At 36.8% G+C, this 17,531-nt stretch overlaps 1 protein-coding gene across 1 annotated transcript in view; it reads right to left on the minus strand.

Moving 5' to 3' along the window:
• The window catches only part of USH2A (usherin), a 717,315-nt gene that overhangs the window by 514,403 nt on the left and 185,381 nt on the right, over positions 1 to 17,531 (minus strand). Inside the window, exons 16-19 of the mRNA XM_077759473.1 lie at positions 15,410 to 15,904; positions 14,118 to 14,387; positions 12,355 to 12,524; positions 5,015 to 5,159 (exon numbers count right to left, since the gene is read on the minus strand). Coding sequence (XP_077615599.1) covers positions 5,015 to 5,159; positions 12,355 to 12,524; positions 14,118 to 14,387; positions 15,410 to 15,904 — 1,080 coding nt within the window. The remainder of the gene's footprint in view (positions 1 to 5,014; positions 5,160 to 12,354; positions 12,525 to 14,117; positions 14,388 to 15,409; positions 15,905 to 17,531) is intronic.

Here is a 17,531-nt window from a genome sequence, read left to right on the forward strand (position 1 = left end):
GATTCCAGGGCTGTTCAAGTGTTCTTGTCAAAGGTGAAGCAAATTCATTTCAGCTCCCCTCTGCAGCCCTTCGAAGAGGCTTTGATTTTTTTCCCCCACTTTCTTGGCAGCAGCTTCAGATTCATGAGTCCATACATCAAGTCAGTAGTTTAACAACAAATGGAATTAAATTCAAAGAAGGGAAACTAATTGAAGGACAGCAACAAAAGTGTTTGGTAATGTGCTTTTTAATATGGCATGCCACATTTGCATGATAATTTTTCCTTTTTAGCATGGAGCAGAAAGTGACTAGCTTAATGAGGGATTATTCAAGGCAGGAACGAACAAAATGCATTCATAACTAAGAACAAAGATTGTATTATGAAACAAAAACAGGCAACCTCAGAGAAGTAACTGGATGATTGGTTTATGCATTATGAATAAAAAGATAGAAAAATATTTATATTAGTATTCACTAATGACTATATATACAAGATTGTTGTAATTAAAATTATAAATTAACATATTAAGAGTGCTTGTTTAATCACTCTGGGTCCTATTCACAATGAAAAGACTCATGTACCTGCATGCAAAACAATGTGTGTTTTCAACCGAGCGTCAAACAGCCTATACATTTCACTTTGGATTCAGAGAAAAACCTTAATGCACCACTAATTACTTGCTTAATGGGAGATGGGTACTTCTAAGCTTGTAGTGTAGAGGTCAATTTATGACAGGCAAAGGAAATATCACATTGCTCGTCCAGGAATGGAGCTCAAGAGGAATTGCTCTTAAGAAAGGTTTAAATTGTACTGAATTCGCAAAGCATGGAAACACAAATTTCCAAAACTGAAAGGGTGATCTTAAGGAAAAAATGACAAGGACTCTAACCTAACCTGGGCCATCGGTTCATCGCCCGCAGACACCCAGGAGCGACTCCAGAACCACCCATGACATGACCACGGCTGGAGACGTCGCTACAGAGAGAAGACCCAGGGCTGCTCCTAGGAGTATCCCTCCCACAAATCAGTTCGCAGGTTTGCTGTGAGCAAGAAACTAAATGCGTTGCAAGGCAACATTCCTGATGAAATGCACCCGTTCTAACCTTATCTCTCACTGAAAAAATACTTGAAACAAAACAAGAGCCAATAGTAATTCTGAGGCTTTCTACTAAAAGTCAGATAAATCTTTACAAGTATATTTTTGATTCCTGTGACTGAGATTTAAGGAGGAAACATGTTTTTATGAATCAGTGATTTCAAAAAGCTGAATACTAATACTAACTTTGGTACCCTTTCTCAAAGTTTTTGAATGGTCATTGGCTTCTTTCATTCCCTCATAATAAATTCATATGAACTACATTTACACTTAAGAGTTAATTCCCCTCACCCCCATTCAAATTTGTTGCAGTTGATATATTCCCTCCAACTTTCAGTTTCATTTGTGGAAGAAACAGGACAGGAAGAATCCTAAAGCTGCAAGTCAACTTTTATTTCTTCCCTACGGCAAACCTGTTGACCATTCAAAAGGACTGACTGTCTCCTTGTTTATCTTTATGAGTTAGTATCTGTGAGTTATAGCCAGATGTTTAATCTTAAGAAAATTTTAGGAACAAAAACTTTCATTTACTGAAAATAAGAGTGGCAAGAAAGATATCGCATCTATAATTGTTGAGCATTTCCTTACATCCCAACAAAAACAACGAACTTCATTCTTACTGATGTCAACACCCCTGAAAATCATGTCCTTTAAAATAAATCAAATGGCAAGTAAAAATTAGTTTGCCATAATTTTGTCATGTAAGTGACTTTATTGTCTACTCTGCAGATGAGGATTCAGAGTCCTGACAAAATGTATTAAGAGATTAAGAAACAAACATTTTCCCGGAAGAATGCTAAAATAACTTTACATGGGAATGAAAGTTGATGTATTTCTTTTAGTGGAAATTGGGTAGAAGGAACACTGTGGCAAAAAACAGAAAAAAAAAAAACATTTAAAATTTCCACATTTAAATTTGCACATTTAGAACATTTAAAATTTACCATCATATCTTCTGCACCCACTCAATCCTTTACATCCCAGCTTCTGCTTCAAGCACGCTAAATAAAATACTTCCTAGAGAGCCTCCCATGCTGCCTTCCTTGTAGATTACATCCCTCTTGCTTTCCCTACAGTATATGATGCTACAGAATTCTAGACCTTCTAGAACTCTCTTCCCTTAACTTTTCTAATACCGCTCCCTCTAACTCTGCCCATGTGTCTGTTCCCTTTACTCCCTCTTTCTCTTTCTCCCAAAATATGAGCCTTCACTGAGATGCATACTTCTAATTTGTATTTATTCTGCTTTCACTAATTATTATCACCCACAGCTTTAGTGTTTATCTCTATGCAATAATCACAAAATCTGTATCAGTGTCAAGCTCCAGATTTGCATTTTCTGTTGCGGGCTTAGACTTGCCATGGATTTGTTTCTACCCAATAATCAAACATATATTCATGAGTTCACATTTTCATCTTTGTTGTTATACTTAACGGCATCACCATGGTCTACAACATTGACTGTCATCTTGAATTCTTCCTTCTTCTTAACCTATGGATTTCTCTTCTTTGGTCCATCTCCATTCCCTTCTTTCAATCTTCACTTCTATTCATCTGATTTACTCCCCGTCTGCCTCTTAGAAAAGTTTACCAGACCTTATTTACACATTCTCTTCTAGTCTATTCTACACTCTACTGCCAGACAAGTCTTCATATACCCTAATTTTCATCCCATCAGTATTTGGAACAATGCCAGTCTCTAAAATAGTGACTAGGATGGTATTTGTTCAGTAAATACCTACCAAAATCCTTATCAATCCTTTAAAATACATCTTCAAGGTCATTTAATCTGAGAACTTTCCATTCTCCCAAATCAAAGCTACTTATCCCATAGTCTATGTTCCCATAGTGCTCTTTTGTCCCTTTTCCAAGGCCTCCAGGTGTTAACCCTACCTGTTGTATGTCAGCACCTTAATGCAGACACCATTAAACTGTCTGTCAATGAATTGAATCCCTCACAGTGCCTTAAATAGGTAGGCCCTTAATAGATGCTTACTGAATTGAGTATTCACAATAAACTAGAGTAATGATATGTTTATGGCCTTTTGCTAACTATATATGGCAAACAACAAATTTGAAATTTATACTTTTTGAGCAAAATTTTGAAATGCTTACCCTAATTCTGAACGACATAACCCTTACAGAAATGAAAAATGTTTTTAGACTTCAGCATTCCAACAGTTTAGTTTTGTAATGTAATCCTTAGTTTTAGAACTCTGCATTGTTTCATTTGTGTTATAATAGTGTTATGGAAGCAAAGTTGTAAAATAAGCTTTTGGATTTTGATAACATTAGAAATTTTATTACACTTACGTTGTGACTGATAGCAAGAATAGTCATGACAAAAATAACAATTTTGATTGAGGATTTACTCTGCACTGGCCACTGCTTTATTTTTTTACTTTTTTTAAATTTTTTTTTAATGTTTTATTTATTTCTAGGAGAGAGAGAGACAGCATGAGCAGGGGAGGGTCAGAGAGAGAGGGAGTCACAGACCGAAACAGGCTCCAGGATCTGAGCCGGCAGTCAGCACAGAGCCCGACGCGGGGCTCGAACCCACAACCCGCGAGATCATGACCTAAGCGAAAGTCTGACGCTTAACCGACTAAGACACCAAGGCGCCCCCACTGGCCACTGTTTTAATATTTAACTTTTTAAATCCTTATGAGCCCTATAAAATAGGTTGCTCTTATTTATAAATTAAGAAATAAAGCCGCAGAGTAACATAGTTTACTTAAGGTCACAAAGCTAGTAGATGGTTGGAGCCCCAAATTTAAACCGTGACAGCTTGGTTTATCATCCTTCCCTTCAATATATGAATAAGCTCTTATTTTTGAAAGTCAATGAACTTGCACATCTCATGGTTTTCAGAGAACATGAGAAGTCTCCAAGTCCTATCTTTCAAGGGTAAAGAGTCAGAGAGGATCCAGAGGGCTTACATCAGTTTTCTTAAACTACATTTCCAGTGTACAGGAGAGGCCTTAGTATTCTCACCAGTAACTAAAATGACAGCTGCTCAGAGCACCCAGCTAGGCCATCCTGCATGCCATGGAAACCAGTTGCTACAGCCAAGGAGGATAGTGTTAGCACAGACGTTATCACTGGTGTATTGACCAGACAGTACCTGTTTCATAGACATTTGCCCTGTATTCCCTTGCCATTCCCAGGGTCCATGTAGTCTCTGCAGATAGGCACACCTCCCTTCAGTTCCTTCAGTTTGCTTGTTTCCATGAAAAGACAGACTGAATCTTGCCTACAGGAGAGTGCCCGTACTAGTGGTAGAAACTACGGCATGTGAGGTGCAGACGGGGGGTGCTGTGGTGTGCAGAGTAGAGGAGAGACTTGAGCAGAGAGAACTGAAAATGTTTTTGGAAGTAATGTCACGAGAGAGATGAATTAGACTGAAGAGAGCGTCGAAAGGAGTAGAAGGAGAATGTTGAAGAGGCCACAGAGATATTTTGGATCAATGTAAGAAATCACCTCTGAAAAGAGGTCTCTAAGCCTGGATGTCTGTCCTTACCCCAAAGGAACTGGGTAGACCCAAAGTCCACAAAAAGGATCAAGACTGAGGGAAGAAGTATCCTGAGCCCTCATAACAAGCTTCCTAAATGCTTCTGACAACTGTCAAGCCGTCAGTAGGACCGAGGGTGGGTCCTGAGCCCTGGAGTCACTCTGCATCTAACTGTGTTTCCTATTAGAGCACAGCTACACCTCAGGGCTCCCGGGACCTCTTACAAACCTGAGTTTATTTATTTACTTTTGTTTGTGTAAAGATGTCAATATAGCTAGCAATCAGGGTTAGTGATCAGGGAGCAAGAGAAACCAGAAAAGACAAGTATTAAGTCCAAACTAGAGAAGGTGTTGAGCTTTATAGGTGTTCGTTTATAAATATACCATATATTTTTCGTATTTTTCATGTCCATCAAAACTTGCTTACCTGCTGCCAACGTCCGTGCTGCTCCTGAAGCGCTGGTAACACAACCAATTGAATTGCAGAGAGAAATAGTAAAGTTGTATATCTTATAAGGTTTTAGTTCTTTTACAATGTAAGACAGTTCTTGGGGTTTAGCAGTGTACAACACCTTCAAGGCAAAAAAAAAAAAGAAAAAAAGTCAGATAATAGATAAACAGTGCGGGAAATATAACTTTGGCAGTCAAGAATCCATGAACCCAGTCATATTCTACGAATTCAGACAAAGAAATTATTGCCAACCACTATTAGGAAAGGGATTTTTTTTTTTTTGAAGCATCTCAGCAAGCTAGCATTTAATTGATAATTGTACAATCACACTGTTTTATGAGGTAATAATCCAGTTCCTGAGTGGATAAATGAGGAAACCAAGTTATTGCCTCATAAAGCAGCGTGGTGGTATGGTTATTGTCACCAATGGCAGAGATAAAGCATGGTGACATTGCCATTGTTATCATGAAAAGGCCAAATAAAACCATGGGGCTTGGCCAAAACTAACCCCATGCAGTAATGCCCACACATCATTTGATGGAACTCGTACAGAAAAATGTCACAATGTTAAATCAATCCCATCATTTTCTTTAAAAATTAAAAGCCACAAAAGAAAAAGAAAAACAAGTAAACACATGACTGAGCATTCACATGAGGTCAATTCTCAATTATCTTTCTTTATGCAAATAAGCATATGCAGATTAGATCAGTTACATTTTTTTTTTCAAATATTGTCTTTATCACACAATTTCAAGGGAAAAAAGCAGACTTGAGTAAAGGAGGCCGAGAGGAACTTGGCCATAGTTCATAAACTAATAATTAAACAACTAACACTGAGTATTGGTCCATCATTATAGCTAGGAATGACCAAAAGCAACCATATAAGTTTACTGAATTTATAGATATAAAACCACTGGAGATTAGATTCAGAATAAAAGAACAAAAGTCATTAAAACAAAAAGTATGAAACCAAGCATGAGTATAAAACTTTTTTCTAAGGGATATTATTATAATTTCATATTAAATAATCTTCCATAAATATAAATACAGACAGTTGTAAAGGTTAGTAACATTTGAAGTAATTTTCCAGATATTCTCCCTTTAGAAGTACACCAAAATTTATTTGAAATACTTGCCTAGGCATTCGCTTTAAAATTTCATAACATAAATGAGTAGATCTAGAAAGAAGTGTGAATGGAATATGAACTACATCATTTATATATTTTTTAGAAATAAAGGTGATTTCAAAGAGTCTAAGAATCTAGGAATAATTTAAAACTGTAGTATTATTTCCTTACAATTACATTTAGAAATTATAAAAATTCAAAAAGCAAATTATGAGTCCTTTATTTTTCTAATTCTAAAATTGTTATTGAGGTTATAAAATTTTATCTTTTGTACTTTAAATTCTCTTCTGTACTTCTCTTCATGGATTTAAAATTTTTTAAGAAAAAAACTGAAATGAGTCAAGTTTATTGAATATTGCTATAAAATTTATCCCATTTAGAACAACCCTGGTGGGATTAATGTATATTTTTAGAAAATGAAATTGTTTTCAGGTAAAAATACAGTACAGTGTTTCCTATTTTAAGGAAGATGTGGTAAAAACAATACAGTGGAATATTATGCAGTCATAAAAAGGGATGAGATCATGCCATTTACAACAATATGGATGGACCTAATATGGATGGACCTAGAAGGTATTATGCTAAATAAAGTAAGTCATACTGAGAAAGACAAATATGATATGAATGTCATTCATATGTGGAATCTAAAATGTGTAATATGTGTAATAATATTGTGTGGTGACAGATGGTAGCTGCATTTGTGGTGAACATAGCATAACATATAGAGAAGTTGAATCACTATGTTGTATACATGACACTAATATGACATATCAACTATATTCAAATTTTAAAAAATTAATTTGAAAATAAAGTGTTTCCTAATTAATTAAATTTAAAATGTTGAATCATTTTTTGAATAATCTATTCTTCATAGCAAGAACACATAATGAAATATAATAAGAAATAGATAACGTCGGGGCACCTGGGTGGCTCAGTTGGTTAAGTGTCCGACTTCTACTCACGGTTTGTGGGTTTGAGCCCCACATCAGGCTCTGTGCTGACAGCTAGCTCAGAGCCTGAAGCCTGTTTTGGATTCTGTGTCTCACTCCCTCTCCCACTCCTCTGCTCATGCTATCTCTATCTCTCTCTCAAAAATAAATAAAACATTTAAAAAAAGAAAAAATGTAGATTGATAGTGATTTTGATGGGCTTTTACTTCTCTACATATGATTGTTATAAATTATATGATTTTAAAAAGACATTTAACTTCAAACTTGGAACACATAAAATAATCACTCAGATAAACTTTGTCTTTATCATATATATAGTCATTTTACATGTCTTAAAGGATCAACTTAGTTGAAAATTTTCTTTGGGATAAATCTTTAAAGAGGTGGAGACAAATCTGTAGAAGCTTGAAATCCTACACTGATAACATCAACAGTTCGATATATTTCCTTGCCAACATTTTTTTAATGTTTGTTTATTTTTGAGAGAAAGACAGAGTGTGAGTTGGGGAGAGGCAGAGAGAGAGGGAGATACAGAATCCGAAGTAGGCTCCAAGGTCTGAGCTGTGAGCACAGAGGTCGACATGGGTCTCGAACCCATGAACCACAAGATCATGACCTGAGTCAAAGTCAGGTGCTTAACTGACTGATCCACCCAGGTGTCCCTTCCTTGCCACATTCTTAGGCAAAGTTTCCTTAATAGTTATTTTAGAGTTACCTTTCCCTAGAAATTTTGGTTATTTATTTACATTAAGGTCAGTGTGGATACAAATTTAACTACTGAGGTGAAAATGTTGACTTTGCCACTCTCGATTTCATTTTCTTTAATACATGATAAAGTAGGTAGACATTTGTGGGGGAGAGAAAGCATAAGAAAGAGAAAAAAGTGACATATTTACATCTCTCTTTTAATTAGTCCACAAAGAAAGGACTTTTAAACAAAAGGGATGCATTGACATAATTTTTGTCATAAGGAAATCTGTTCCTGCTCCACTGAATGATAAAATGATCTTTTAAAAGTGTATTATAGTCTTAGGCCATTAATAAGAGTCGCTAATAGTATCTAATATTTGTCAAGCTCATTAAGCTCCACAAAAACCACATAGGTAAGCAGAAATTGTTTTCCTATTTTACAGGTGAGTAAGACCTGAAGCACAGAGATGTGTGGATGGCTAGCAATTGGCACAAGTGTTATAAACAAACAAACTGATATCCAAGGCTATGTTTATATGAACTAAGTTTTTTACTTAGTTTTACTTCTTGGAATAGAATGCTATAGTACAAGTAATAGTTGCTTTGAAACAATTTTACAAGGAAAGAATAGTTTACAAAGCAAAAGAATAGCAAAAACAACAACAAAACACCAGTGATAAATACGGTATAAAATTAAGGACCAAACAAAAAAGTTATAGCTGTAAATTTACCTTAATTCCTATTATATACTGGATTGGTAGACTAAGTTGTTTAAGTTAAGAGATATGTATAAGACTAGCTCTGTTTTTATCACCTGAGACAGTTGCAAAGTAGGGAGTACTTATTTCCAGACTAAGGAAAAAGTGTAATAAGAAATCATAAATTATTTATTGGCTTTTTTCCGTCTTCTAGTTTTGTGTTGTATACATGTTCTATCTACTGAAAAGGCTCAAAAATATTGGGAAACCTATTCGTAATGGGTTGAAGAGGGTCTCCCAAAAATTCTTGTTCACCTCGTACCTCAGAAAGTTATCTTACTTGCAAATAGGGTCTTTGCAGATGTAATTAATAAAATCATTGTACATTTAGAGTGGGCTTTAAATACAAGTCATATATTTATAGGAGAAAGAGGAGGGCTACACAGGCACAAGGGGGTAGTGACACAGAGAAGACGACTGTGTGAAGACATGCTGAGATTGGAGTTATGAGACCACAAACCAAGGAATGCCAGAAACTACCAGAACCTGGAGGAAGCAAGGAAGGATTCTCACCTAGAGCCACTGGAGGGAAAATGGCTCTAGCAACACTTTGACTTCAGACTGCGGCCTTCCTTTAAAAAAATAATAAATTTCAGGGCACCTAGGTGGTTCAGTTGGTTAAGGATCTGACTTTGGCTCAGGTCATGATCTCACAGTTCGTGGGTTGGAGCACCACATTGGGCTCTGTGCTGACAGCGCAGAGCCTGTAGCCTGCTTCTGATTCTGTGTGTCCCTCTCTCTCTCTGCCCATCCCCTGCTCACACACTGTCTCTCTCTCTCTCAAATAAATAAACATTAAAAAACTTAGAAAATGAAAAAATTTCTGTTGTTTTACATCACTCAGTTTCTGGCAATTTGTTAATGTGGTCCCAGGAAACCTCTACAATGGGGTACAAAGATATGGCCCCTTGACTTCTTTAGGATAACCTCATAAGGTCTTTTCAGTTTCAGAACTACCCACGGGATCAGCCTAGATCCTTTAATTATTGCATGGCAAGTCAGCTTCGTATTCTGCTCAACCCCAAATCTCTTACATCCCTCTTGCGTAGTTTCAGAGAGCACTCCCAGGAAACCTTCTGTACTCAATCTTCTACCCCAGAATCTGTTTTCCAGAGAACTTTGCCTAAGATGATGAGAGCAGGAGTGGCCCCAGGAAGGTGACTCTAAAATTATATTTTGGAGCTGGCTCACTAACCAGCAAGCTGGCAAAGAGAACCTCATTATAGATGGTGGCCCCTAGCACATTCTAGTGAAGCTCTTAAACTCATTAGTGGTGAACTGGGATGGCTTACAGAGCAAGAAAAGTTTACTGGTTTAGTGGAACTGGAAATTATATGGACTACTTTGAGGAAAGTAATAATTATAAGGACTGGGGAATTACATGGCTTCTGCTGGGTGCTATTAATGCACTGAAGAAAGACAAAGAAGATTTGAAATTCATCAATCCAAAGCAAACTGTGATACCCTCCTTGGTAGTATTGGCTCTCCATATTAATAACATCCTATGAAAGGAATCAGAGAGGGGCACCTCAGTGGCTCAGTTGGTTAAGCATCAGACTTTGGCTCAAGTCATGATCTTGCAGTTCGTGGGTTTGAGCCCTGCATCAGGCTCTGTGATGACAGCTCAGACCATGGAGCCTGCTTCAGATTCTGTGTGTGTGTGTCTCTCTCTCTCTGTCCCTGCCCCACTCACACTCTGTCTCCATCTCTTTCAAAAACTGAATAAACATTAAAAAAATTAATAAGGAAAGAATCAGAGAATCAAGAAATGGCAGGTATATTGAGGCCTTGGTACATATTATGTGCTCCAAACAATGAGATATCAAGTTTTTGAAAATCAAGGGGTCTGCCACATCAATAAATTGTTTAGGGGTCCAGTAGCCTGAGATATGCTAGGATACCCCTTCCAAAATAAAGGTCAACTTATTGCATCTTGCACTCACCACTAGTAAGAAGGAAACAGGATGTCTGGCAGGCCTTCTTAGGTTCTGAAGAGAGCATATTCCACATCCAGGACTACTATTCTGATAAAGTTACTAGTAATGTGCGGTGCTCCCAGCTCTGAGTGTGCCCTAGAGCTGAAATGGATTTTTCCGCTAGTCAAGGTCAAGGTTGTTTTGCAAGCAGCCAAGCAACTTGGGACATAAAGTCTATCAGAGCCTGTGGTACTAAAGGTGACTATAGTGGGAAAAGATGCTGTGAGACATTTACGGCAAGCTCTCAGAAAGAGAATTACAAGGTAGACTCACAGGATCTGGAGCAAGGGCATATTACACAATGGAAATTAAACACCATTTGCTAGACAGCTCCTAGCATGCTATTGGGCCTTGGTAAAGGCAGAGAACCTGACAATGGAACATCAAATGCCCATGAAGTTAGAGTTACCTCCCATGGGTTGAGTTCTGTCAGACATCCCATGTCTTAAGGAAGCCAAGGAAGTTTAAGGAAGCCGAGGAAGTCCAACAAATTCATCATAAAATGGAAAGGGATAGCTGGTAATGGGCATAAGAAGAGCCAAGAATAACACGCTGGGCAAGCAGGTTGTTGGGACCCCCAGGCCATCCACCATTTGTATACTCTTAGCTCCATCTCAACTCAGACCTATCACTTCTTGGAGATCCCTCAAGTGTTAAGAGAGCAGAAACGTGATTTGGATCACAGATGGGTTGTCTTAGTATGTGGTTGCAAGTGAAAAATATGTGATGGCTGCTCTATAGCTCCATTCAAGGATGGTCTTAAAAATCAGCAGTAAGAAGTCCTCTTGATGATCAGAACTTCAGGCAGTGCACCTTGTCATCAATGTTATGCGGAAAAGGAAGGGTCCAAAGGTAGAATACACCAGAACTATATGGCAGTGACCTGAATGTATTAGTCATGAGCATTAAAAAGGAAAGACCAGAAGATCAGAAACCAGGAAGTATGCAAAAGAAGAACTTGGATAGGATGATGGGAGAGATAGTTATGTGTGAAAGTCTCTTTATATTGTGTTAATGCTAACAAAGAGCGTCTTCCTCAGAAGAGGCGCTAAACAGCCAAGTACACAGAATGACTTGTCCAGTTAACATCAGCCACCTCTGTCATTGGCCACCTTCATGCTGGTAGAATAGACCAATGGAGTACATTATCCACATCATAAACTCGAAGGAAAGAAGAGCCTCTCACCCTCCAGGATTGTTATATGCATATCAATTGACTTAGTCCATGTACCCAATAGAGCCTTTATAAGTTAGCTATGACTATTATTCTCATTACTGCTGGCTAGAGTATGAATTACTAGTAGACAATATGTCACTGCATATCCCAAAACTTGAACATGTTAATAACCTTTGCTATAAGCTGTGATAATACATTCTTGAGAATTCTTTTCTCTCCAGAAAGAGAAATATACAAAATGTACAGATAAGACATTCTTATCAATGTTACTTATATTTTCAAAAGAAAATGTATATGGTATAAATGTCAACGGAATGTGGGTTGGTTAAATACATTATTGTCTGCCCAAATAATGTGGTGTTACATAGCTACTGAAAGTTGGCTTCTTACAAGATATATGTTAAATGTAAAAAGCAGATTTTATTAAACATTATATCTATTTTGTTTTAATACATGCTCATATTAGAAAAAATAAGTGATATAAATGTACACATGTACACATGATATTCTATCAAGAAACAAATGCTCCACTTAAGGAATCTAGAAGAGAGAATTCAGTCACAGAATTCTGCAAACTCAGAAAATATCAAAATGAATACGATTCAATTTTGAAAGGACTTTAGTTCAAATAACAATACCTGTGACTGTGCTGCCGGAACAGATTGGTGAGATGATTGTTCCGAAATCATGTTGATCTTATACCCTGTAACTTCTCCTCTTGTTACATTGTCTGCTGGCTTCTCCCAGGACACATTCAGGGAGGACGATGAAAGTGGGGAGATGGAGGGAGGGGTCATGAACGCCGGCACTATCAATGACAACAATTACAGCAACCAACAATGAATGCCATTACTTACAGGTTTCGGAATAAATTCATACATGTATTCTAGTCTCTGACATACCCCTATTCCTTACATTAATGCCCTGATTTCTAAAAATCAAAGGATATACTGGTATTTATAAAAGCTACTCCTTTTTCATGTTTTCTGCAAAGATATTCTCCATTTTTCTTTTACCAACAAAGGTATTTTCCATTTATAAAATAAAAATCACATAGGAATTTGCTTATGTTCATGAAGATAACTAGTAGATTATTTGGGGTAGAAAGTCATAGGTCTTATGAAGCATTTGAAAGGAGAAGTTATCAAAACTGAGTCTTAGTCCACAAAATCCAGAACAATGCAGTGACACACTGGAGTTCTAATGTAGAGACGTATTTCACTGTGCCACACCAATATAGCTTGGAGAATATTACTCTTCAGAAAGGGGTGAATCTAAAATGTTCTACATAACCCCAAAGAAAATTTTAAAGTTGTCAATAAATCTTGATTGAAATGTTCAGAGTACATACACACATACATTCTTCCCCTGCCATCCTTGAGATCTTAATATGGATTTTAAATGTGCTAACCAAAGGTGTATTATCAAAGGACCTCATTGCGCGTTCAGGAGCCAGTGACCCATAAGATTATGATGGTCCAGTATTGCAGTTTCACCCATTACTTTTCATTTCTGACCTTGATTTCCCCCTTCCCGAACGCCATGGCTCATCACTTGTGCTATCATGGCACTATTATTTGTCCAAGATGGCTGCTAGTCATTAAGAGATGCTAAAGCACAATGCACATTTTATTCATGAAATGATTCCCTTGGACATCAACCTAAAGCTACTCTTATCCTCCCACAGTCTTAACAGAGCCAATTTAAATCAGGACTTGGGTTTTTTTTTTTAATATCCAAAGATTCAAAACATAACAAAAGTATATTTTGTGGTTAAAGGCTCATGATATTTGAAGTGTTTTTAATGTAAAGAGTAAGGGGGAGGGTTAAAAATCTCTCATTTGTTGTGGTGAAGATATCTTAAGAAAATTGAACATTTCATTCTCCTTACCATATTGCCAACTGCTTATGCCTACAGTTGCAAATTACAGAGTTTGATATCCAAGATTCTATCGTTAGGTACTATCTAGTACCTACACTATTGGCTTTGGATAGAGAAATAAAAACAAAATGGGATTTGTGACTTTGGTAACAGCTATCTCTTTCACTGAACATAAAGTGTGCTGAATTTGGAACAAGATAGGACATATGGCCAACCTACTTCAGGAATGGAAACTGGTTGTTATTTTTGGCAAACATTCCCAAAAGACTATAACGACAGTTACTTTTCCCTCTTGAAGTAATAGCTCAGCCATTTACTTTTTTCCCCCTAAAACTCACTGCAAGTGCTTTATGACCTTGAGTTATTTATGTAGCCAACCAATATATTAAATTTTTCCTTGGCCTATATAAATTTATAATTCTTGCTTTTAGCAATGTTCTTTAGTGCTGTTGACTTTCATTTGGGGCAGTATTTTTATTTGGGAGTCTTAAATGTAGAACTCAAAGCATTTTTCTTCACCTGATTCTCCCGTTCTTTCTGAAGTCCAGGCAGATGATACACTGCCAGCCATGTTCACAGCTAAGACTCGAAACTCATACGTGGTATATGGCTCCAATGCAGTGATGGTGGCAGCTGTCTGAGGAGGTTTTAATGCATTTTCATTGGCTGATTCTCCAAATGGGTGAGGACTGAGCCAGCCACTGCTCTGAAAAACTCGACTTTCTGCTGACATGGTCTCTCCATCAGATCTCAATCTTTTCATGTATAGCTCATATCTTGTTATCACTCCTAGAAAAGTGAAGCATGGAACCAAGAAGACTCATCAGACAAAGTGACACCTTGGGGGTGGGATGGGTGTAGTTCAGTTAAAGAGTCTGGCTTTGCATTATTCTTCTTACTAGATTACCTGTTCACTCCTTTGATAATCCAGATGATGAGATTTATAAAAGACGACAAACTGATGGATAGGTGAATGTACGAAGTACCGCTAAAAGGCATATTCATGTAAAAACAAACCAAAAGGGAATGCATAAACATGAAACAGCTATAACTTATTATGGGTAAATTCAATCCGTTGCAGAGTGAATGGCCATAATTTCTACTAAGAATTGCTTTTTTGGGGAGAGGGGTGTAATTTGATTACTGCACCTCTCCAATTCGTATACTTTCAAATTAGGGATTTTAATTTTATTATCTGTTTTACACAAGTGCCACTTAACATAAATATTAGAATTCTAAACTTAATTTCTACCTATTCTTATCAAGTAACTTTAAAAGTCTAAGAAAAAAAGGTTTTGCCATAGTACATACATGATATTAATTACTAAAAATCTATGAATTTGTATCTAGCCTATACAACCAAGGGTTCAATTGTATGAAGACAAAAAATTAAATTAATGGAGTTAGCTAGCTTATATACATATTTTTGGTATTCTTTTATATCCTTCTCTTAAGAGAGAAAATTTACTGCTTGTGGGTGCCCTAGCTCTGACACAGTCAAATATAATGCATTTCATAAGTGAGTTTCAAATTAGAAACATCATTTGTGTTGTGACAGATGTCATTAAGAGCAAAGATAATATTAGCCTTTTAAGGGGCAATTTAAATGAATGGAATTTGTTATTAAAGAAATATACTTGTTCTACGAACCAGTCCAAAGAGTGTCTAATATCTTTAGACCATCTCAATTATTCTATCTTATAGTTACAAAAACAAACATAATTGCCAGACTCTTACTGCACAGTTCCAAATGCCTAGATTCTCATTCATGTTTTGCCCCAGACAGGGAAATCTAAGCCTTGGCTTCCTACCGTTTGGTTCCTTTGGGGGAGCCCATTCAACATGGAGCTCTGTAGAACTGATCTTCCGCACTTTTGGTGGACTCAGCCTTTGGGGAGGTGCCTGGGCTGTGATCACTGTGAGGGGTGAGCTGTGTAAACAGCCCCCACTAGTACAAGCCTGTACAGAGAAATGGTACTTGGTGAATGGAACCAGATTCCAGATATTAGCTGAGGTTTCATGACCTTCATAAGGAACACATGGCTGAATGCCATCTAAAGGAGCACAGGACAAAATATACTTTTCTATAGGACCAGAATTATTTGAAGGTGCAGTCCAGGTAAGTGTCACGGAGTCTGAGCCAATAGGAATGATATAACTTAAGTTCAAGTGTCCTTCTGGGACCCCTGGTATCGTCCTATAAATGACAGGTGCACTCTTTGTTGAGCCATGCACACTGGCAGTCTCGATGTAATAGGAATACGAAGTGTATGGTGACAGGTCAGTGTCTAAGAAGTACTGAATATCTGAAATTAAAAAGAAAAAAAAGAAGAAAATTGTTACACTTCACAAATTAGTAAGGAACTATTTGCAACTGTTTTCCTATTTACATAACTTAATTACATAAACCATACAATCTGCTCTTTTGAGCAAGAGTATGGTTCATATATTTAAAACTGAAATAAAGCAAATACTGATTACTTTTATTGTGCAGTATAAGTGCCTTTTGTAATGAAGAATATTTAGAAGGCTGTTTAAACTCTTGTTCTTTATATAATATGGTATCTTTTTTATATAAGAGAAATTCCTGGCAGCTCTCTGAAACAGAAATAACAGGTTTTTCTTCTATGTAATCTGTTTGCTTGTTAAACAATATTGCACTAAACCAAGGGCTGGTCAACTGCTACCACAGGCCACATTTGTCACCTGGCCAATAGCATGACTAGAACCTTCCTGAATTTATGACCCATAGAAACTGTGAAATTAGAAATGTTTATTGTTGGTTTGAATTGCTAAATTTTGCAGACATTTGTTATCATCACTGGACAATTTACATAAGAGATGTCTGGGCTTTTAAAAGATTAAAAAGATAGGGAGTGGACATTATTAGACGTGTGCCTGGAATCCCATTCCAGGGGACAGAAAGTGTACTGCAGAACTGTGACAATTACAACATGACAGCTAGCCAAGGAAAAAGGTGTACGGGTTCCAGCTCCATTGTTGCGAAGGAGGCGATGAAGGGCAGGTGTGAAACTGAGAGGCTATAGACTGAGGGCTTATATAAGCATACACTAAAACATATTTTATAAGACCATGGTCCCTACTCAAATTCTTGGTAAGCATTTCTTCAGGAAGCATCTAAAAGTATTGATGTGTCATTTATAATAGGAAATGTTGAAGTAAATTAAAGTGGAATTTAACGGTTATAATATTTTAATACTAATTTATTACATTAATAGAATTTTAATATCACATAATTATTTAAAAACTTAGTGTTGAAGGCCATGTAGCAACATGGGAAAAAATACAGAATGCAATACTGCATATATGTCAATATTATTAGGAAAAATAAACTGGAGTGCACACTACTCCAGAAACTTTCCAAAATGAAGTTAGGTATCATACTAGAATGCTGGAATTGTGATATTTAAAAAATTTCTTTTGAGGTTTCTTCAATGGATACAACACTTTTATAAGAAAAAGATCTACCCTGGGGGTGCCTGGGTGACTCAGTCAGTTAAGTGTCTGACTTTGGCACAGATCATGATCTCACGGTTTGAGGTCCAAGCCCCATGTCAGCTCTGTGCTGACAGCTCAGAGCCTGAAGCCTGCTTTGGATTCTGTGTCTCCCTGCTCATGCTCTGTCTCTCTCTTTCAAAAATAAATAAATATTTAAAAATTTTTAAAAAGGAAAAAGATCTACCCCAATGACAAAATCACTTAGACAAATTATTGCACATTATGAGTTTCCTCTTTGGAGCCACTAATAATAGTAATAACTAAATGCACTGATGAATTTCTTTCCAAGTACGCTTAGTATCAAATTTTAAAAAATGTGTTCTCATTGATATCTAATTCTGATCTCCTGAATAAGTGGGAGAATATTATGAGAATTCAGGTTTCCCTGGAAATAAAAGAAAGAAAATTAGCAAT

This window comes from Crocuta crocuta, unplaced genomic scaffold, assembly GCF_008692635.1.
Source record: "Crocuta crocuta isolate KB4526 unplaced genomic scaffold, BGI_CrCroc_1.0 scaffold556, whole genome shotgun sequence".
Classification (NCBI taxonomy): Eukaryota; Metazoa; Chordata; class Mammalia; order Carnivora; family Hyaenidae; genus Crocuta; species Crocuta crocuta.